Consider the following 21225-nt stretch of genomic DNA (forward strand, 5'->3'; position numbering starts at 1 on the left):
CTGAAGTAGGACTTGACTGCAACCACCGGAGATGCATGTCTACCCTAAGCACCTGTAGTACAAGGTATGCAGCCTCCTTCTTCTTCCAGCGGCAGATACAGACAACCAAGGAGAACAGGCGCCAGCGCTCTTATTCACAAAGCACTTAATGACCTGCACTCTCACTTTATAAGTATTCTTTTTTTTTTTTTTTTCCGGAAGTCAAATACCATGTAATAAATACAAAGATATTAGCAAAGCAGTATTTTCGAAAGTTACATTGAGTTACGTTTCAAAAGTTACTAAGTTAAAGTTTTGGGACAGATGACCTATAATAGTAGATAAAGACTGTCCCAGCTCTAAAATGAGGCTGCAGTTTCTTCAATTGCTGAACTGGAACTCTGCTTCCTTAACTGTGAGAAGTTCCTGTTCATAATTTAAGGCATATCCACTATTTTTCCCTGATATGTTGCATGATTTTCCTCATGGGACTGTGATCTTTGAGATGTCCTCAGCTGCTGTCAGTGCTTCAAATGACAGTAAAGCATAGCCACTGTATGTGATAGAAAGACACCAAAAAAAGAAAACATGAGTCAAGGTTAAGTTTAGCAAAAATACCTGTTGCAACTATGTACATTCCTATTTCTAGCATGAGGAGGAAAGTCTTAAGTATTATTAGAAAAAGTAATTTTGGATGATATTTCCTGAACTATTTAAACTTATACCTCATTTAAATTAAGGCCACAAATGCACTTTGTGAACTTTGGAATGAGCTATTATGTCCTGAAGGAAATAACTTACATTTATGCAACAGATAACCTACATGTGTTTTTTTTCACTTTATTGGTTCCCTTTTAGCATAGTTGTTGCCAGGGGGCACACTTGGTGACCTTTTGAGTGGATACCAAATAGACATTTCTCCCTGAAATTTCTCTCTTCTGACTGAAGAAGTGGACAAGAGGCCTGCACAGGTTTTAAGCCAGAGCACTACAAGCAACTGATGAGAGGCTTTTGGTTAAAGTAATTTACCTAGCTTGTTAGAGAGTGAGATTTGATGTAGGTTTGGTTTTGTGTTTTGTTTTTTAAGAAAGGGGTGACCTTTCTTCAAGCTGCATGTAATACCCAGGGTAATTAAAGGCCCCACCCTGTGTGAGCTCATGGACAGCCAGCCCTAAGGAATCAGCCTGTGGTAGGACAGTCCCTGCTGTTGCTCCCACCCCACTCAGAGACAGGCATTTAGCTCTAAATCCACTTACAGTAACAAGGTTCAATTCTATTTCTCCAGTTTTCTCCGTATCCAGTTTTCTGAACATTTCTGTAGTATGAGACAAAACACAGATGAGGATGAGTGCAGGACCCAATTAGAAAGATAGGCTCTTGTGCTTCAGATCAAAAGAGAATTTACTCCCAGATTCTAAGTTTATGAAAATGGTCTACAACCAAAGCCTGAATGGGACAACTGGAAACACTGGGAAAAAGTATATAGATCCACATCTAGGAGAAACGTTTTAACTGTGCTAATGTACAAGAACTACTTTACAAAGGGAATTCGTGTTCTTTAATGGGCCCATCTACAATATTGAAAGTATTTCTTAAACCCTTTGGAAAAGAAAAAAAGTTCTTTTTTAGCTCAACAGTTGTTGGCATGAAAGCCTCTGGCTTCACTCCAGCAGTCAGAGCTGATTTTAGAAGCAGGGTGCAAGCAGGCTGCGGGATTTATACCTCGGTTTTGAGCTGACTTTGGTAGCAGTATGAAGTTTCCTACAGAAATGAGCCTGGATTTGAAAACAGTGTGTGTTTCGGGATGAAGTGGGTACTCACTGAACAACGTTTCGAGCCGAATCAGACACCGGACAAAGTTATCAAAGTCAATGATGAGCTCTTCGTCAGCAAAGCGAGCCACGATCACTTGATGCAACTGGCAGCTCAGTTTGAACCCTAGAATAAAATACCAAGGATTCAAACAAATATACAAAAAACACCAAATCCACACACACACAAAAAAGCCTAAATCTGTCAGCTAGCCTGAAACAGATGAAATCATAAAAAGAGAATAAGATGAAAACCTGCTGTTTCCAGTGCTCTCCTCATCTCATATGAGTTCATGGTACCGGATCGATCCACATCAATTTCTCTGTAAATTTTCTGCAGAACACAAAAAACAAATCGAAGCAGTCAATAATGCAGAGCCTCAACCAGTTTCAGCTGAGTTTTGGCTTCAGTCAGAAATCCAATATTTTAAATCACAGCCTGAGTTTTGCTTACTAGTGCTCAAAACACTTGGCAGGAGGCCCGCACATATACGTCCCTGAGATCTAAATTTAAAATTTAGATCCCCAATATCTAAAAGCAGGTTTAGAAACACTCAATTCTTTTAATGAAGCAACCAGATTGGATACAGGCCCTTTTCTCCCTCAGAATAAAAGATACGTTTGCAGTGACCATTTAGGAAGGTGCTGCATACAGACACTGAGACCTATACTCTCTAGCATCTGTATATTGTATGAAGCAAATCAGTCCACAACCACTTTTACAGTCTTATTTTCTCTCAAAAAGGTTGTGCCTCACCTGGTATTTCTGAATCTTTGTCCAGAGGGTGTGGAATTCCTTCAGCCCCAGCTTCCCGCTCCCGTCGTTCTTGGGGAAGTCAAGGTAATCTCTTTGGAAGGAAGGGAGGGTGTTCTCCCCCACCCACCTCCACTGCCAGGTTTGCATAGAGGGGCAACATTGACTTAAAAAATTGCAATTAAAGAAAAGGATGCAAGTTGTCAGTGAAGCCTGTTTCTCACCACCCCATCCTGTTGAGCACACGACTGTACTAGAAGATGTAGCTGACTGATTCATTTAAGCACCAATGATTTCTCCAAATTTTCTGCTTCTCTGTGGCTTTTCTTTGCCCTTTTCCTGCATGCACAGAAGAGCAGAGATGATGCCATTTTGTTCTGCATAGTGGCTCAAGGCAGTTACAGGAGCCATGGGCTAAACAGGCCCCAGCCGTAAGCAGGCCTGCTATTTAATTACCCAATTTTAAGTTTTTGAAGCAACAGAAGAACCCTGTCATTGCCTCTCTCCCCATAACTGCTGGTAGGTTCCTAGCCGCTGCCCCATTTTACAGCAAATTATAGCAGAAATTCATCTTGTTGTGGTAGTTTCTCCTTTTTCTGACTATGCAATTTTACTCCCACTTCTTGGACAAACTGAGCACAACTATTCTCAGACTGGAATGGCTCATCCTACGCTTTTGCCCTTATTCTTCAGAGCAGCAGCTCCAAAAAGCCCAGCACGAGGCCTCACTTCCTGCTGCTTGTCTGCCGTATTTTCAAAGTCCCTATGGCTTTAAAAGGTCCTTTCCAAAACTAACCATTGCAGAACAGGAGAAAAAAGAAAAGAGCAAAGCGGGCAGGAGCACCCAGATGTGCGTGTTCAAAGTCCCTCCGCCAGGGCTGTCTGCTGCCTTTCCCCAGCACCACCCTCACTGTCACCAGCTAAACCAAAGTGGAGCAGCGCGCAGGACTTCAAAGCAGCTGATCCCCTCTGAGGAGGGACTTCTGAGACGGTCCCAGGCAGCAGCAATAGCGAGAGCTGCTGTTTCCGCGCACGGAGAATCCGGCCTCTTCTCCTTCAGAGTCCCCTCGCAGCCCATGTCAGGGCTGCCGCTAGAAAGGCAGCAGCTCGGCCGCTGCAGCGCGGGAGGAGAGCGCTGCCTCGGGGCAGCCATGAAGGATACGTCCAGCAGATCAACCATGATTTTGCACGTCTCAATACTGAAGCCGTCCGATTTAATATCCTGGCCTGTGAAGGGAGAGCACAGGCACGGTTGCTGCTGGGTGCTGGAGCACAGCACCTGCTCAAGGAGCCTGGGAACTCTGCAACTGCAGCGCGCACGCACAGCCCTCATTTGTTTCTGCATCTTCAGTGACTTTACAGCTAGCAAAATAATTTCATTTTGGGGTGTTTTTTGCTATTACATAAGGTAAAATCTTGTTTGCAATACCCCTGCTATTCACTCAATGACAATGGAGAACAGGCCTTCTGCTCTACCTCTGTCACAGTGGAGTAAGCAGCAGGGGATGGGAGCTGCTTGTGTCATCTAGAGCCTTTGCAAGCAGCAAGTACCTGATACAAGAGACCTGCGCACGGTGGGGATGGGCACACGTACAACTGCTCGTAGAAAATCCTACAGTTTCCCTCAAATGCCAGAAGAGGAAACAAGTCTACGTTGCGCAGTGGCCCCTGCTGAGGCAAGATACCACCTCTGGTCCTTCTCATCTGCCTGGGAAGGGCGGTGGTGTTTACCCCCCAGTGCTGCGGTCAGGAGTTGGAAGCAACAGAGAGCTTCAGGTGGGAGGACACAAGAGCAAAACCCGCAGGTGGTTCTTGTTTCACATGAGAGGGACATCCTGCAAAACCTCCCTTCAACTCAGGGTTCTGCATTTCTGCAGCCTCCGAGGAGCGGGGCAGAGGCCCTGGCAGTGCAGAGAGGACGAGCGGCAGGTCTGCAGCAGAGGCCAGTGATGCGGCCCCGCACAGCTCCGTGCTCTCGGTGCTCTGGTGTCCACCCTGTAACTCGCCAGCAGCCAGTGAAGCACAGCTGGGAAGGTACTTACGTTTGGCCATGATTTTATTCAAGATACTGCGCAGTTCGAAGGCGGAGATCTCCGCATCCTGGGGAAAAGGGGAAAATAAAAGCAAAGTTTGGTAAGTGGGGATGCAGACACCATTTCCTGAGCAGCCTCTAGATACCTCCAAGTGAGTTTGCCACGTCTGAGCATCCCCTGGGAGTTGCTGCCATGCAGTGTCACATGCCACATGGTGCAGGCGCTGCACTCTGCCAGTCCTGCCTCCCTGCCAGGTCTCCCGGGGGAGTCACTGCATAGTCTGGATGTGGCCAAGCCCGGGGGGAGAGGGACCCCGCCGCATGCTGGCTCCGAGAGGCACCGCGTGCCTCCGTGTGCACACACTGACCGTGCTGCCTGCAAGACCCCCCTGCAGGGACCAGAGCCAGCTCTGCAGCTCAGAGGGGCTGGAGATTGCTTGCCAGGGGCGCCAAGAAGTCTGTACTAGGAGTAGGTGGGTAACTGCACAGCTGCCGTGCGCGCTGTCACATACATATGTTTGATTCACCCAGGAATCAAACTGTGCCCTGCGAAAGGGAGCAAGATAGAACAGAGAATACTCACGCTTCCTGCTAGCTGCCCAAAGAGTTTCTTAAAACTGGGCTCAATGTCATCTTCACTGATTTCCGTCTACAAAAGAGAAATGCAAGATACTGAAAGCTGGAATTTTCCAGTCAGAGATGTATCTAATGCATATCCTTGCCTCTACTAAAACAATGCAATTTAAACTGCAAACTTGAAGGTACACAGGAATTTTGCTTTGATTATAATCAGCTTTATTTTCAGGACTCCTCAAAATGCTGGTGCTACAAACACTGCAGAAATCAGTTCTTTTTTTCTAATGGCTTTTACTTTAAAGAAAAAAAAAAGAAAAATCAATTATCAAATTAAGTCTTTATTTTATGCCTCCCAAAAAATACAAACAACCAAGCCTCGAACTTCACTCCTGCTACTACTGCTGAACCAGCTGCCTGCACTCGGAAAAACAAGCAAAATGTAAGTTCTCACCTTGCAAATACCACACAAAGTGATAGACATTATAACACAGTGCACTAGGAGGTGAGATTCTCAACTTTGACAAGACTAAACACACGGCGAGCTACCACTTACTCATGCAGGCAACACTGCATGCAAACATACACGGCTACAGAGATTCCTAAGCCCACAGGATGCTGGAATCTCTGGCTGGGGAGCAAAGGGAATTTCCTTTGGCTTCAGTTACTCTGCAGCCAGTGACCAACCTCGTACCTGAAAAGCCTAAGCTCACCTGCAGCAATATTGCTTGTCATGTTGCCATGGTCTTTGCTGCACATTCAAGTGGGGATATCCAAAGAGCTGTTTCCAAGGTTCTTGATAATGTTTATAGAAAAATACCACTCCGCTGTACTGTACTGGGCACAGGCTAATCCAACCCCATGTATCTACAACAAAATTATCTCATTTTACAATATTTAACTTAAGATATACCTCTTCAAAAGTGGCTTCAATTTCATCATCTATAACCCTAGGAAAAAAAAAATAGACTGATGTTAAAACCACAGAAAAAGTCACTTTTCTGATGCCCTTGCTTAAAGTTACAGTTAAGGAGGAACACTTTAAATTCTGGTAACAGTGATGAGCATTCAGAGCCTCGAGGCTGCTGGAGGATTCAAGCGCAGGTCCTGCCGGGCACCCCGCGCTGGCTGCAGCCGTGGCGTTCCCAGGCACCCACACTCTGTGCAGGCGACTCAAACAGGACGCCCAGCCTGGCGCCCACGTCCTCAGGCCTGTGCACAGACCCCAGGGAGGAGCGTGTCACGCTGCTGCTTGTCACCTGCTGCAGGGGGAGCATAGGGATGGCTACAGGCTCAGCAAAAACGCAGCGCGCCTTTGCTCAGCCATGGACCCGCTCTTCTCACCACCAAAGAAAATGTGTTAGGGAGGATTACTGCTGAGCAGAAAGGCTTGTGTTTGCTTAGAATTAGGGTATGGATTTGGCAGATCCAAGGGGAAGACCCCTTCCTAAGAGCCCAGCCTGACTGATCTTTAAGCTACGACGCATCTGAACTTTCCTCATGGCTTCATGGGTAACAGCATGTTTTTATCCAGTTCCATTAAAACCCTTCCTGATTTTATCAAAGGTATTATTTAGCTGAACAAGTACCTTTAACTTTTTCAGCATGATTTCAAAAGGGTGAGATCATATGAACTGATTAATGTGTTCACAGACATCAGAAAACACATACATTTAGCATCTCCTCTACTGCCATCCTGTGGGGCTTGCTGTGCTGTGGTTACAGCGCAGCTACTGGGCTGCCTGCCCAGCCAGGGATGAGAATAAAATAAAACATTCCTTCTTGCTGTGTTCACTCAAACTTTCTTCTGTTGCACACAGGGAAACAGTTTCTCTATTGCTTCTGCTTCCAGACAGGCACTGAGGCAAAAAAGTGGAATTAAACACAAAATATCCTCACAAGCTCTCAATCCTTCTGTTCATCCAAGGCACAGTCACTAGAGCCAAGGACATTTCTCCCCTTTGGGCAGGTCCTGTGGGCTTCTCTCAGGCTACAGTCAATTCAAAGGGTGCTTAACACTGGGACAGGACATAGTAAGGCCAGGCTGTCCAGGGACAAACCAGAACTAACACAACCCCTTCCCTTGAGGTGCCAACAGGTTCAGACTGTTGCTCACAGGGAGAGGTCCCTTCTGGCACCCGGTGCCTTGTGCAGAGTCCAGGTTTCATCCCTCTGCTAGGAGAAGACGACCCTCTCCAGCCATCCCAGGGCAGCAGAGCCCAGATTCCGGATCAAAGGGTGTCTGTGAACACACCGATCAGCCCCTTTTCTCTGCTGGCTGTCAACCAAAACACACTGTATAGGCTGCATACAGACTGCACACACATACAACGCTGCAGTTACCCAACAGCCACCTACTTGGAATCTGCATTTTTTTCAGAGAAGACTCGGAGGCAGAAATCCCCGTTCTTGTCGGGTTCAAAGGTGGAGGGCACAATGATGTACTCTCCCGCGGGAAGCTTGAAGCGGTTCAGCACTTCCCGGAGGTTGATGAAGGTGTTGGACCTCTCCCTCGCTTTGTTGGTCAGGAAGAAGTTTTTGCTCAGATGAACGTTTGTCTGCCCGGAAAACTTATGGAAAGCAGAGAAACAGAAAAGCCCCACAATTAGCATGTATTTGCATTGAGGAACTGTGAATGTAATAGGAATTATCACTACTTAAGTCTGGAAAGAAAGACATTAGTTTGGAAAGGAAAAAGAGGGCAAAGGCTGTCATGTCACAGTAGCTTTACAGCTTTACAGATCATCAGTTTGTGAAGGCAAACTTATCACCAACCATGTTTCTTTAAAAACTCTTAGGTTTAAAGCTAAAGTTTTCCAATATTTATTGTATTTCTCTACTCTCAATAGCTGGTAGCACCAGGGCGTTCAGCTCAGCTCTGCCAATGAAAGCAGACTGCCTTGAGCGAGTTCAGTTCTGGAGTCCTTTAAGAGTAAAACAAGTATTACACTTCATAAAAGCATATTTGGAGTATAACATCTTTTGCACAGGGTTTATCAAGGTCAGATATCTTAGCTCTAGAAGCAACATGCTCTGTCCAGAAATTACCCCTTGTAGCCTTCCCAAGCTTTTAAGAATGCAAAACTTGTCAGACCTATTGCGACAGTGTGATAAAGAATTCCACTTTCAGTGGAAAACAGTCAAGGGACTGTTTTTGAGTTTCTTTTTTATATAAACCAGCTTTTTGGATCACTAGGGTAAGAGTTGACCAGCGGTCAGAATACTGCTAAACCATTCAAAAAGTGCCTAAGAAACTTAATTAACAGAGATTATACGAATTTCTATCTGGTTAAAAAAAAAAAAAAAAAAACGGGTTTTACATTACAGCAACTTATGCTGTGTGATGCTTTGAGCATCCTGGAGCTGTGTGTTGCTGTGGAACTGCAGCACAGTTGCTGCAAGGGGGCCTGGTCCTTCTGGGGGCATCCTCTCAGGTACGGGCAGCCACATCAGGATGTTACCTGGCATTTTGCTCAACCTCTTTTGTTCCTCTGAGAAGCAACAGCTCCAAGGTGCTGCAGCTGCCTTGTGCTGCTTGCACATCTCACCGTGCCCTACACACCTCTCTGATCCCTAGTGCCTGCTAGTAACTGGCTGCAGGTAGAAACAGGGAGAAAAAAAAAAGACACATAAGGAAGGAAAGGAAACTAAACCCTTATGTGGAATATAGTTGTGTGTCAAACATGAACTTTATGCAAACCTGAAAAAAAAGCAGCCATGCTCTGTGGAAGCAGGTGCAGTTCTGGGCTGGTAGAGCACCAGCGACACAGCAGCTTTGGCAAATTCCTGCAGTACAGACAGCTCCTACCCTTACATCTTACCCAGATGCTCTGAAAATCAAACAGGAGCCCAGACCCACTTCCAGATAGAAGCAGACTCTAACTTTAGACTCTGTGCAGTCAGTGAAGGAGCATCCTCTCAATAGATTCTTCCCTCAAGCCACTTATCCCCAGCTCTGCACCTTGAACACCAATTCACACCACATACCTCTGGAGGCACCTGCAAGGAGAAAGGGATAAATTATTTGTTAGTTGTTCTAGGGCTATTTCTTTTCATTGCTCTTTACAGGGCCCACCCGCATGCTTTGAGGGCATAAAGGGGACAAAACATTGCTGTTCTGAATGGCAGCTGAGGGCATAGAGGGGACAAAATATTCCTGTTTCCAATAGCAGCTGAGTCCAGCGTCTCTGCTTGGCAGCTCTGAACAACAAACCTCTAAATGTTTTGACTGAAGAGTTACCACAGACACATCTCTGACCCTCAGTGCAGCAGAATGAGTGTTACAGATGCTTTGGCTGGTCCTGCTGCTGGGTTGCTTTCCACGCTAGCACAACTATCCCAGACAGCATCGTGTCCTGGGTCAGATCCTGACCGCAGCTGCTCTTGTTTTGCCTCTTTTTAATACAGCACTGTAAGTTAAGCTCAGACTGAGTTTCTGCACTTAGTTTTTGTAAACACTTCTCCTGCTCCTGCATGTAGAAGCACTGAGCAATATGAAGGCACCACTACAGGTCACCTGTCCCAACCACCAACTCAGAGCAAAGCCAGTATCAGATCAGATTGCTCAAGACCTTCACCAGTCTAGCACTGAGCAACTGCAAGAACAGCATTTCCTAAGCTCCCCGGGCACCCGTTCTTGTGCTTGACTACTCTCTTGGTGGAGGACATTTTTCCAAACATTTCCAAACTCTTCCTGCAGTGTGTGGCCAGCTCAACCCTGCCGAATTTTAGTGGAAAGTCTGCTCTTGCAGAGGACTGTGCAGAGCACCACAAGGACACCTCTCTCAAGGCCTCCAGGCTTCTTCTCCTGCTAGGCTGCCAAGCAAGGAAGCAGCTACGAACTGCACTGCCCCGTTTTCAGGGTGGGCTTTCCTTTCCTTTCCCCCTTGGGTACTGCCTTACTTGCCTCATAAATCGCAAAGCCAATAGTGTGCATGTCCTCTCCCATCTTCCTCTGCTTCCTGCGGTGTTTCTGAATCAGGCCGATAAGGAAAGTGCAGCCCTTCTCAGGATCATCAGGATCCCCATCTTCTTCTTCCAGCTTGATTAAGTACTGCGGATTCATCCAGAAAGTGTCTGGGGAAAGAAGTGGATTTGCACAAATTGACCAGAGCCTTCTTTGAGAGCAAACGTCCCCCCGACATGTAAATCCATCCGCTAGGACAGATGCAGCTCTGACTTCCAAACTGGCACACGGGAAGGAAAAACTAACACCGTGTCCAGCCTCCGTCTTGCCAGCTACAGCTAAATCCTCTATCAGGGAGCAACATTTACAAAACACTTGTATTTCTGGACATCAGCCCCAGATATCCCAGGTGAATATCCTCCTGGATAGGGCACTCCAAATAAGTGAGTGCCAAGGATAGGAAGTTTGTGCTGATACTGTGGAAGGGACAGGGCTCCCCAGGTCAGGCAACCCTGACCAAAGAGATTCTGGGTGCAAATGTGTAACCCCACATTTCTAAGGTAGTCCAACTGGAATAAAGGCTTCCACAAGGACTGCAGCAGCAGTGTGTTCTTACTTGGGTAATTCCTGCAACCCCCTGCAGTGGCTCCTCGCCTCCAGTTCCCATCCAGCTTCAGCAGACTCCACTTCTTGTACTTGTCACTTGTCAGGGTGTCTGGAGTCAAATTGCAGATCTCAAGGCGGGAGTAATGTCTCAGAAAGTCATTGAAAGCCATCCTGTGGGAAGCAATGCCACAGTCCTTTCATAAAACCACCTTTTCTCTCTTCCTCTCTTTCACTGTGTGGGTTTAGGGATTTTTGGCAAATTAGCTCTTTTATCTTTAAGAGTCTGGTGGGAGAAGGTACTTCATGTGAAAAAAAAAAAAAAAAGCTGAGGAAAGGCCAGTTCCTTCAAGATCAGGTGGAAACCCAGTGCTACCTACCAAAATTCGCCATCTTCGTGTCTCCTAGTCAGCTGCTCCCGCACCACCGGGTCAACACTGTTCCAGTTTGGGCAGCTGAAAGACAAACCCACATTAACCAGGCAGCAGCAGAAGGCGAATCCTAACGGAGCTGTTTTGGCACCAGGATTTTGTTTTTTTGCTGCTGTACGTGACTGCAGTGTTCCACGATATCTAGCTGATAGCAGCTCCACAGTTTTCAAATCAAAGCATCACTAAGGTATAGGGAATATTTGATGCCCTGTGTTTTAAATACCCAAGATCAGGATCAGAAGGGGAATGCTGATGACTTGCATGTGATGAGGCTTTACTTTGGAAAAAGGACGGCCTGGTGAAAATACTGCCTAGCTCAGAAGTGAAAAAACTCTAGTTTTCTGTGTAAAAACAGAAATAGAGCTTGAATGTCCTTTCAGAAAACAAGTGTTCACCACTAAACCCAGGTGTTAAAGAGGCAGAGACTACACAGAGGCTTGTAGCAACCAGCAGCCAAATCATCGCATCTGACACAGGGGCAGGTTTCTGCATGAGGGACACAGGGTACCGGGAAGCCTACATGGGAGATGGCACTGGTGTGCCTGGCCCTCTTGAACAGCTCTGAGCAGCACCGCACGAGCAGCGCAGACAGAGCATACCCAGATGTGACGTGAAGGGAAATTTGAGGCCAGGAGCAGATGGAGCACGGCAGGAACACAACTGCACCTCGCGGTGTGTACCTGCTGGCCACACACAAGCCATCCACTCACTTGTCATTCCATTTTCCAGTCCATTCCACTTCACCCCAAGGATTTCGGATTCTGATGAGCTTTTGCAGGCTGCCTCTGAAGTTCACCTGATGGGTGAGAAGTGGGTGCAGAGTTACCCAGGGGCTCAGTGCTGGGCTTCCTTCCACCTTTCTCACAGGAGGTGGAGCACACAGCAGAGTCAACCTTTGAGGGCTACACATGAGGCCATACACAAATACAAATCCTCACTTGCTCATCTGGACCAAAACGAGGAAAGAAAACCTAGACACAGGCTAGGCTTCCATGCCTGTCCATGTCTTGTTTAAAAAAAAAAAAAAAAAAAACACCCATGCAAAAAATCCATCCAAAATAGCAAATACAAGGATGCCCCCCCAGCAAAAACACCACCCAAAAAACAACCCCTCGGAAATAGCAGCCACGCCAATATCGAAGGCGTCCCTGGGGCACAAGCAGCGCCTGCACCTCAAGACCAGACACAGAGGTCACCGTGAAGGCCCCAGCACAGAAAGGCCGACCCCACTGGCACCACATACCCCCCACGCAAAACCCCACCAAGGTGCCCAAACCCTCAAACAGCCCATGCAAAATCAACCACTAAAAAGGCAGAACCCGCAAGCATGTCTAGGGGTACAATGCCAGCAGAGGGCACAAGTGACATTCATGTTCACCCAAAGTGGGCACTGAGAACCATACACTACTGCTTCAGGCAGGAGGGAACAGAAATTCTGATTCTTTAAGACAGACAAGGCTGGAGAGCAGAGGGCGGCTCTGAGGGAGACGCCATGGCCGTCCCCCACCACTGGGCCTGCTGCGTTTTCCCCTCTCAATGCAGCACTCACCTCTTCTGCTCCTGTCACCGAGTACGCATGTCCCTTCACCAGCTTCTGGGAAGTGACGGCCTCCGTCTCGGCCGCACTGGAAATCTGGAAGTGCCAAGAGAGACCTCAGTGCGTGTGGCCACCCACAAGCCCAGGCGCTTCGCAGGGCGACGCACGCGCTGGCTCCCCACGCAGCTGTGGAGGGCACCTAAGTGATTCCAAATAGAGAAGCAGGCCTAGAAAACGCCACACGCCACACACAATCAGGAGCTGAGACGAATTCCGCCCTCCTCAAAATACTTTTCCTGATGTGAAGCTTCCTTCTCTTGCAACACGGATTTGACTTTAAAAATGGGAGGAAATATTTGGGTGTGTATTGTGGATGGAATTCTCGTAAAATGTTTACCTTCCCTTTAAGCGTAACTAAGATCTAATCTCTTTTGGGAGTGCGGAGAGTATCACAACAAAAGCCATTAGCAGCAGCTTGCTTGCCAAAAACGGGTAGCCTGTAACACCATACTGCCAAGCTACAGGCTTCACTTAGAGCAAAGATGTAGATCAGGATCCCTAGTGAATTCCTTGCACAATTTTTTACCACAAACTTACGAAATAGCAAAAACTTCAGGTGTAAAAAAGGTGTTTATAGGTCGACTGATGAAGCTGGGGGGGATTCAGCCTGTTCTTGGACATAACCCCCAAAGGAGCACGTGCCTCTGTTACTCTCCTAGGTCAAATTTTCCAGGCAAGAGGCAGAGCAGAGGCCTGATCTTCACCAGAGTTAGATGGGGAAAATCCTGTGTACTATAAAGCACCTGAGCAAAGCAGCATGTCCCTCTCCCTGCCCAGGTGTACCTGACCGCAAGGTCACAGCGTCTAGCAACAGGCCAGACTAACTCACGTCAATAGAGCAGCCGAGGAGAGAGCCTTTTTGAAGAGCCTTCTGAATGATTTTGAAGAGGTTGGGTGGTGCCTTCTGCAGCTCATACCATTCTGCAATCCCACCAGTGAAGTCCTCAAAGCCTTCAGTTGTGGTGCCCCCAGAAAGGGCCTCATAGGAGCCATTCAGCCTGCACGAAAGGACACACACACACACACACACACACACACAACCATCAGTTTCCCTGATGTCCTGTCCTCTAGCTGCAGACACTGTGGGAAGCACAAGCATGAGGAGATGGAATAGGGAAGAAGCCAGCCCTCTCTTCTACCTACTTGGCATAGGCCTTCTCCAGAAGGGCGCTCCAGAACTCGCTGCCCTCCGCCGAGTGCACGAAGAGCAGCTCGCCATTCTTGGTGGGCAGCCGGTCGTCAACCACAACGTCCACCCACTCCCCGTACTGCCAGAACTGCAAGGAGAACACGAACACCTCATGATCACCCCATGCCATGTACTCAGGTCACAGGGATATCATCTGCTAATACTGATTTCTTACAAGAAAAACAAGCCTACTGGCAAGCAGCCTAGCCTGCACTATACAGGAATCCGTGTTAGGATCCCAGTTGGATCTGCCAATGGAGGAAGGATCACAAAGAAAGTCCCTGCTCCTGGTACTTTTGTTAGCAGGCATTCTTCCTTTCACCACCATCCACCTCCTTGTACTCCATTTTATGCCAGCTAGCTCTTTGATTTCCCGCAAAACATGCCACCCATGTAGGTCCAACCTACCAGACACAGATTCCTGGCTAACAACATTCAGGGTAACGGCAAGAGCCAGTCTTCCACATACCTGGAAGTGGAAGATGCCCGCATAATTATCCTGGAAGCTCTGATCTTTGGGAACGACGCGGGCAAGAATTTCTTCATTGAGAGTGAGAGATGCAATCGCTGCCAAGAGCCAACAGTCTCCTGTAGAAAAGATGCACACCAGAAAACACTATTGGTTTTGGAGAGCATGGGGATTATGCATTATTACTTGCATATTGATCATCAGAACTTCCAAGGTGATGATTCATTTCTGAGAAGTGAGCAATAACAGCTATTTCAGAAGATGATCCCTCCCATTAGTTTCCCCTCTAAGACAGATCAAGTGCATGTACACAACTATTTGGCCAAAAAGGGAGGGAGAAATGGGCTTTCTATGACCTGTCAGTACAGTTATCACCCATGCTTGGGCTATCTGAAATAAAATTTAAAATTCAATTCAGTATCTACAGGTTAGGAAACAGCATGGGGGAAAAAGGCAAAGAGCAGGACCTATGGACACATGCAGGAACTCATGTGCAGTTTCCTCTCACAAAACCAATATTTTGACACGCAGAGCATGTTTTCGTTTCCTTCCTTCATGTTTCATAAATGCTTATTGACTTGCAGTGCAGAGATTTGACCTAGGGACTAGCTCTCAAAGTTTTCTCGCAAAACTCCTACCAAATAAGAGCTCCGTTTATATTATTTTTTGGAAGGCACTAGCTGGAGGCCTCCTAATTCAGTCAAACATCCAGGATCTGGCAGTAGCCACCAGAGCAAGGACAGGTCTCAAGGCAGGCACTGTTCCCCTGTCCCACACACCTCTCCACCCTTGGTGGGGCTGAGCCAACATCCACCAAGTCTGTGTGTCTCACACCACCACAGTATGAGCTGTTAGGGTAGTATTTTTCCACACCATCTCTTATAAAGCAGAGGGAAATGAGACTGCAACTACATAAACATTACCTCCATTTTTCGCAATTATTTAAAGAAACTACTGTTATTTTAACAGCACAATTAGCTTTCTGCTCAGGCACGTACCTCCTGTAGCACATAAGCAAGGTAATTAGAGATTAGAGCTGATCCCCAGACTCCCCCAACCCATAGCAAGACACTGTGCTTCGAATCTCATTACCATTACCTCTGCCTTGCCCTGTAAAGGCAGGAATTTATATGTCAGCTTTTTCCTGTCTTGCATAGGGCTGATCCTCCAGAATAATCCTGCAGTGTGTGTTTCAAGAAACAGGAAGCAGCCAGAGGCCAGCAAAACCATGGGCCCTGTATAGTCACTGCCTCCCTTAGAAGAAGGGTTGAAACCTCGCAAAGGAAAAGTTTGGTTTCAAGGGGGTGGCGGTAAGAAAGTCTCAGGGAGCATGAACTCTGGTGCTGCTCTCGTGGTACTGGGTTTAAGCTTGGGGTGCTCGTCACAGTCAACATTGGGAAGAACGTAAGCAACTTGAAGCTCCCTCCAGGTTCTCCATCCTTTTCACAGCTCATGGGATGACATTTGTACTGTGGTCCTTTGCACACCTCAAGAAAGGCAGAAGATGGGGAATTTCACAATATTCTTTCATACCTAAGATGCTTTTACTATTCCATAACCTAGGGGGGAAGAAACAAGCCCTCCCTTCATCCCTACATCTGACTGTTTGCATTGTGATGGAGAAATCGTTGCATCAGAGAAGGTATTCCAATAGGAAAACTTTTTTTTTTCCTCATTTATTATTTTTTTCCCCCCAACAACGAAGTCACCATGTCATTCTGCTCCAACAGATTACAATACAATGAGACTGTTTCCCCTGCCTCCTCTGCAACATAGTAGGGTCATCTCACTCTGTAAAACATCAACTCCTACTGGAGTTTCCTTCATAGCATTGAGACCCCCCTCTGGAAGGTGTGTAGCCTCAGATGCATTCAGGGACACTGCCCAGCACGGGAATTGTGCTTGCTGAGAAAGGGCCAGAAGATTCTGGAAACATGACAAAGATTATGGGCTAATATACCATTAACAGCAAAGGAAAGGTCCAGGTGGCTCAGAGAGCAGTTCTCCTGCTCCTCTTTTGAAGAAATATTGGCATTTCTATTCTGTAAAGGAGCAGCAGCACAGACAGGATAAATGACCATTACAACACGAGTACAGGAGCTCAGGAAGCACCAGTCATGAGGCTGGCCAGACATCCAGGTGCAGGGCACAGACCCCTCATTGCTACACTGTGTCTCTGGAAGCTCAGGGAGGTGAAACTCCCCTCCAAGGACCTCAAAGTCCTCATGGGGAATCCAGGATTTTCTTTACTTTCTGGCTACCCCGCTAAGGCAGGATGAAGAGAAAGGAACAGCTTGCTTGGCTGTAAAAACTGTCTGCTGAACATTCTGCTGGTTTCTAAGGAGAAACTGGTGTCAGACTCAGACCTTAACTCGGACAACTCTGGGGCAGGAGTTGTTGAGGCTGAAAGGCAGATGCATCAGGGACCGACCACCCGCTGCTTGCCATGTTCAAAGGCGTAGCAACAGTCAGGGTATCGACCCTCTCTTTAAAAGAATCATCACTAGCAGTAGACATAATAATTCAAAGCCTGGATGAGAACAGGTCTTGTGATGCTACCTGCAGTGTAGGCTGCACTAGGAAGGCCTGAGCAGAGTCAGGCCAATAATCTTTAATAATCTTTAATATAATCCAAATAATCTTTAATAGAGAAGGAAGTAACTAGAGTTTCCCCAAAGGCTGGCAGGACTGTTAGCAAGGCGAGGTTAATCATGAGGAGTTTTTGCAGATGTACAATAAAACAAGCAGAACAAAGTTATTAGGAAAGTGGGTAACAGCAGGCTGCGAGTTTATTTATATTAATAGGAAGTAGGGTTTTTTTTTTCTTTCTTTCTCTTTTCTATCATGCTTCCTGGGTGCCGTTATCTTCTTATTTTATTCACCGTTTACTTAGTCTTCAGCTGGGAATAAGAATATCAAAAAAAAGTAATTGCAAGGCATGCCTAAATAGCCATAAAGAGTTTGGCTTAAAATCGACCATCCTTGGAGAGCTAAGAGAGACAGAGCTTCTCCATGAAGCACCTGGACGTGCGGAACTGCCAGGCTGCTCCTCCAGTCACTACACAGCCCCCATAAGAGTGTAAGTTCAAAGAAAAAAAAATAAAACCTTCAACCAATCAGAGGACACATCAGTATTTTAAAACACTGCTATAGCTTAATAACTAACTGAATAACTGAATGTATTTATATCATAACTGAGAACTCTGGGAAATTACCTGATTAGAAACAGGAGGCTGTGGCAACCCACCTGTAGCCCCGCAGTCCCCAGCATGGGAAAAGCACGTATCTAATTTTCTAAATTCATGCTGCTGAAATCTATTATTTTGTTCCATATATCTTGATGTAAGGAGACACCTATGTCTGAACAGCAGATGAGAGATAGGGCACTGTGTACGCCCCAGTGTTGTGATACCATGGTGACCTCCCCTCCAAAGAATGTGGTTAAGGGTGAATATGTTTCCTTTCTGCAGCGGCGATGGCTCCTCTCTGCTGCTGCAGTGAGTCACTACATCCTATCTGCAGCCAGTCTTAGCCAAGAACCATAATTAGCTCCAGATCTGATACTGCAAACCCAATGTCAAATATTGGTTTTTAAGTCTCTTCTATAAAGCAAACAAAAACAGAATCACAGGTTATCCAGAGCCCAAAGGGAAGAACTTCGGAGCTTGGAGAACCTAACGAACCGCTATCCCATGCCGATAACCAAAGGGCCTCTTGGGCTTCACACTTGGGCTGCCTCTGGCCCAAAAGCCAAAGATCTGATGCTAAAAAGATTGGGACTACAGCTCATTGACGGGTGAAGCTGTCCAACGGCACGTGCCACGCTGAGACCTTCGTCCTCTGCAGCAACAGGAACACATGCGTCGGGATGCTGATCCCTGTGGATGTTCTTACTGGCCTAGCAATAGCCACTAAACTCCACAGGGACACCAGCCTGTTGATTGAAGCTGTAAGGAGGCTCTAAAAGCTTCCTATGGACAAAAGTAACATAAAAAGAAGTAGAGCCTTCCAAGAGCACCTGGCATCTCGCAGTGCGACCCTCCAAGAGTGTTACAGGGCATTGGTGTCTGCACACAAAATTCAAGTAAATAAAGCTTAAACAAATGTCTCAGTTCCAATGCTGGTGTCAAACTAAGCAGCGGCAACAAACTGCATCTGTACAGCAGGGGTCACTTGGTGAAAAAGGGACAGATTCGATATGGGCACTTAGCAATCCAAATGCACTGGGTAAAAGATCAACAGCATCGAATTTTAATCAACGGTTGAACTGGCAACTGACAGAACACCACAACCCTGCCCAGGTTCACAGGAAGATAGTGTGGCCAGTCACAGTCATAGCTCATTCTATCTAAAACAGTGAAGCAGAGGAAAACACTGACAGCTTCCTATTCAAACATTGTTTCAGGAGGTAAAAAGAAAACAAGCAGCGAGCTCATTCATATCCTTTGGTGGAATAATTTCACCACGAGGCATACAGCCTCACGAAAGTATCCACACTCTGGTCCAAACATCTCTCAGAAAAGAAATGATTTCCTCAATTCAAGACTAAGTTTGACATCAGCAACATCAACTCCACAGCTTGAAAGTTAAGCTGCAAATCTTTAATCACAGTGAGGATAGAAAAACTGGAAGCCTAGTGAAGGCAAAAGGCAACTAACTGCCTGCAGAAACCCACATCTCTGTGGGTGCTAGCTGTTAAAATGACTGAAATTACAACAGACTGCAGTTTCAAATTGAACAACTCTTTTAGCTGCAAAGTTTCACAACAAGAATGAGAGGAAAGGTAGCCAGCATTAAGTGCTGGAACATGCATTATGCCAAAGCATTTGTCCCTGGGGACAAGATATTGGGCAGAGAGAGAGCATGGAAGGAGGCTGACCCAGCTAGCAGCAAACTCATAGCTCCTTCTTCTGAAGGGAGAATGCAGACAATGCGCTGAGGACTTCACAACATACATGATGGGGCCCTCTCCACATCACAGATGATACTGGGGCACAAGGAAAGGTAAATTTATTGTCTAAGGTATTTTGATTTTCAGGGCTCTTTTTACACTGATTGCATCTTATTATTGAAGTACCAGCCAGGAAGACTATTGAGAGAACTGTTGTAAGTACAAAACTTCTGAAATGAGCTTTCCTGACTGCTTTATTTTTGTACAACAAAATGCAAATAGCAGAAACAACACTAGAAACTAATAAGCAGCAATATCACTACTATTGCACTGACAGAAAACAGAGATCCACAGATTTTTTGCCAATTCCACTGAGAAAGCATAACAGTGGAAAAAACCCAGCCTATATTAGTCATGTTTCCCTGCCCAGAGACTGAGATACTTTCCTCGGTTGCACAGTCAGTCTAAACTACAATCCTGAAAGCTCTCTCTGCACATGGTCACGTAACAGCTACCAGACTCGCTGCTTCCGCCTCAGCTTCTCTCCTCTCGCGCATTCCCACAGCTCCTCTTTGCCAGCCGACGCGGGCCAAGACGAGCACCCAGGCACCAGCCTTGAGCTCCGGCTAGGCAAGGAAATGCCTGGGGAGCAAAACGCACCCAGAACCAGAGCAGCGAGTCCCTTCTCGCCGCCCTCACCGGGAGCAGCCGCCTCCTGGCTCCTAGGAGTGACCAGCGCTCACCCCTCCTGGAGATCCTGGCTGCTCCGATGGCCAGAAAAAGAAAGAAGCAGCCACGCAACACACACAAGGCACCGCGCCGTCCCGGGAATGCCGCTTACCTAGGGCTCCTTGGCAGATGTCGGTGCGGGTGGCTCCGCCGGCTATGAACTGGGGCCGGGCACACAGCTCCTGCAAGTGACACGACACAAGTTGCCCATTAGACCGCGTGACACTGCGTGGTGCCACGAGCTACCTGTTAGTGTGACACCGCGTCGCAACTCAAGCTACCCGTTAAACGGTGTGACACCGCGCAGCGACACGTGCCACCCATTAAACCGTGTGACACCCTGCGGCGACACGAGCCATGTGTTAGACGTCACGACACAAGGCAATGCGAGCTGCCCGGTAAACGGTACGACAGGAGGCAGCACGACAGCCATTAATCAGCATGATGCGACATCACCCGTTGAGCAGCACGATGCAACGCGACGCCACTCATTGAACGGTGCGATGTGATGGCACCCATTGAGTGACATGACGCAGCGCAGCGCGACACGACACAAGCTGCCTGTGAAAGGACACAACACGGCGCAGCATGAGCAACACAACGTGATGCAAGATGCCCATTGAACACTGCAACACAACGCGAGCTGCCATTAAACGACGCGACACGACGCAAGCTGCCTGCTAGGCACAGCCAGGCATCATCCGCAACCGACACCGCGTCCCCAGCAGAGCCGCAGGCCGGGGGGTCCCCACCGTGGGCCGGCGCCACACGACGCCGCGCGCCTTGGCAGAGCCCGGTGCCAGCTCCCTGAAGCCGAGCGCGGCGGCGGTGGCCGGGAAGCAGGAATCCTCGAAGAGGCGCCCGGAGCGCACGCACTCCCGCCGCAGCGCCGCGAAGTCCTGGCCCAAGAAGGGAGCGGCGCGGCCGTGCGACCCCGCGCCCGCCGCCACCGCCCGCTGCTTCGCCACGGCCGCCGCCATCCCCGCCATGGCCGCCGCCCGCCGCCATCCCCGCCCCACCCCGCCCCGCCCCGATGGCTTCGGCCCCGCCCCGCCGACTTCGGCCCCGCCCCGCCGGCTTCGGCCCCGCCCCAATAGACATGACCACACCCATCTCTACGCGGCCCCGCCTATATCACCGTGGCCCCGCCCCTCTCCGCCTAGGCCGCGCCCCCTCTCTCCATTAGTGGACACGCCCCGTTCGCCGCTCTCCGCCCCCCCCCCCCCCCCCGAGGTGTCACGAGTGCTGTGCGTGCTCAGCT

General features: G+C 47.9%; 1 protein-coding gene across 1 annotated transcript; it reads right to left on the reverse strand.

Annotated features, from left to right (window-relative positions):
* Nucleotides 1-268: 268 nt before the first annotated feature.
* Nucleotides 269-20953, reverse strand: LOC104570282 (calpain-2 catalytic subunit). The gene is made up of 20 exons (XM_088525989.1): nucleotides 20717-20953; nucleotides 20077-20146; nucleotides 14345-14463; nucleotides 13830-13963; nucleotides 13516-13684; nucleotides 12639-12722; nucleotides 11800-11885; nucleotides 11039-11113; nucleotides 10672-10832; nucleotides 10044-10225; nucleotides 7508-7719; nucleotides 6063-6099; nucleotides 5160-5225; nucleotides 4587-4644; nucleotides 3707-3771; nucleotides 2548-2616; nucleotides 2046-2124; nucleotides 1801-1917; nucleotides 1236-1294; nucleotides 269-532 (listed from the first exon to the last, which is right to left on the reverse strand). The coding sequence occupies exons 1-20, from the start codon at nucleotides 20951-20953 to the stop codon at nucleotides 509-511; spliced, it is 2103 nt and encodes a 700-aa protein (XP_088382115.1). The 3' UTR covers nucleotides 269-508.
* Between the last annotated feature and the right edge of the window lie 272 nt (nucleotides 20954-21225).

This window comes from Tinamus guttatus, unplaced genomic scaffold, assembly GCF_059628265.1.
Source record: "Tinamus guttatus ecotype Peru unplaced genomic scaffold, ASM5962826v1 Tinamus_guttatus_pri_ptg000241l, whole genome shotgun sequence".
Lineage (NCBI taxonomy): Eukaryota > Metazoa > Chordata > Aves > Tinamiformes > Tinamidae > Tinamus > Tinamus guttatus.

Coding starts and splice junctions, on each gene's coding strand:
- LOC104570282 (XM_088525989.1), bottom strand. CDS start 20,953: ATGGCGGGGATGGCGGCGGCCGTGGCGAAGCAGCGGGCGGTGGCGGCG. Junction 14,464..20,076: donor CATCTGCCAAGGAGCCCTAG/GTAAGCGGCATT, acceptor TCTTTTCTACAG/GAGACTGTTGGCTCTTGGCA. Junction 6,100..7,507: donor GAAAAAAATGCAGATTCCAA/GTAGGTGGCTGT, acceptor TTTTTTTCCTAG/GGTTATAGATGATGAAATTG.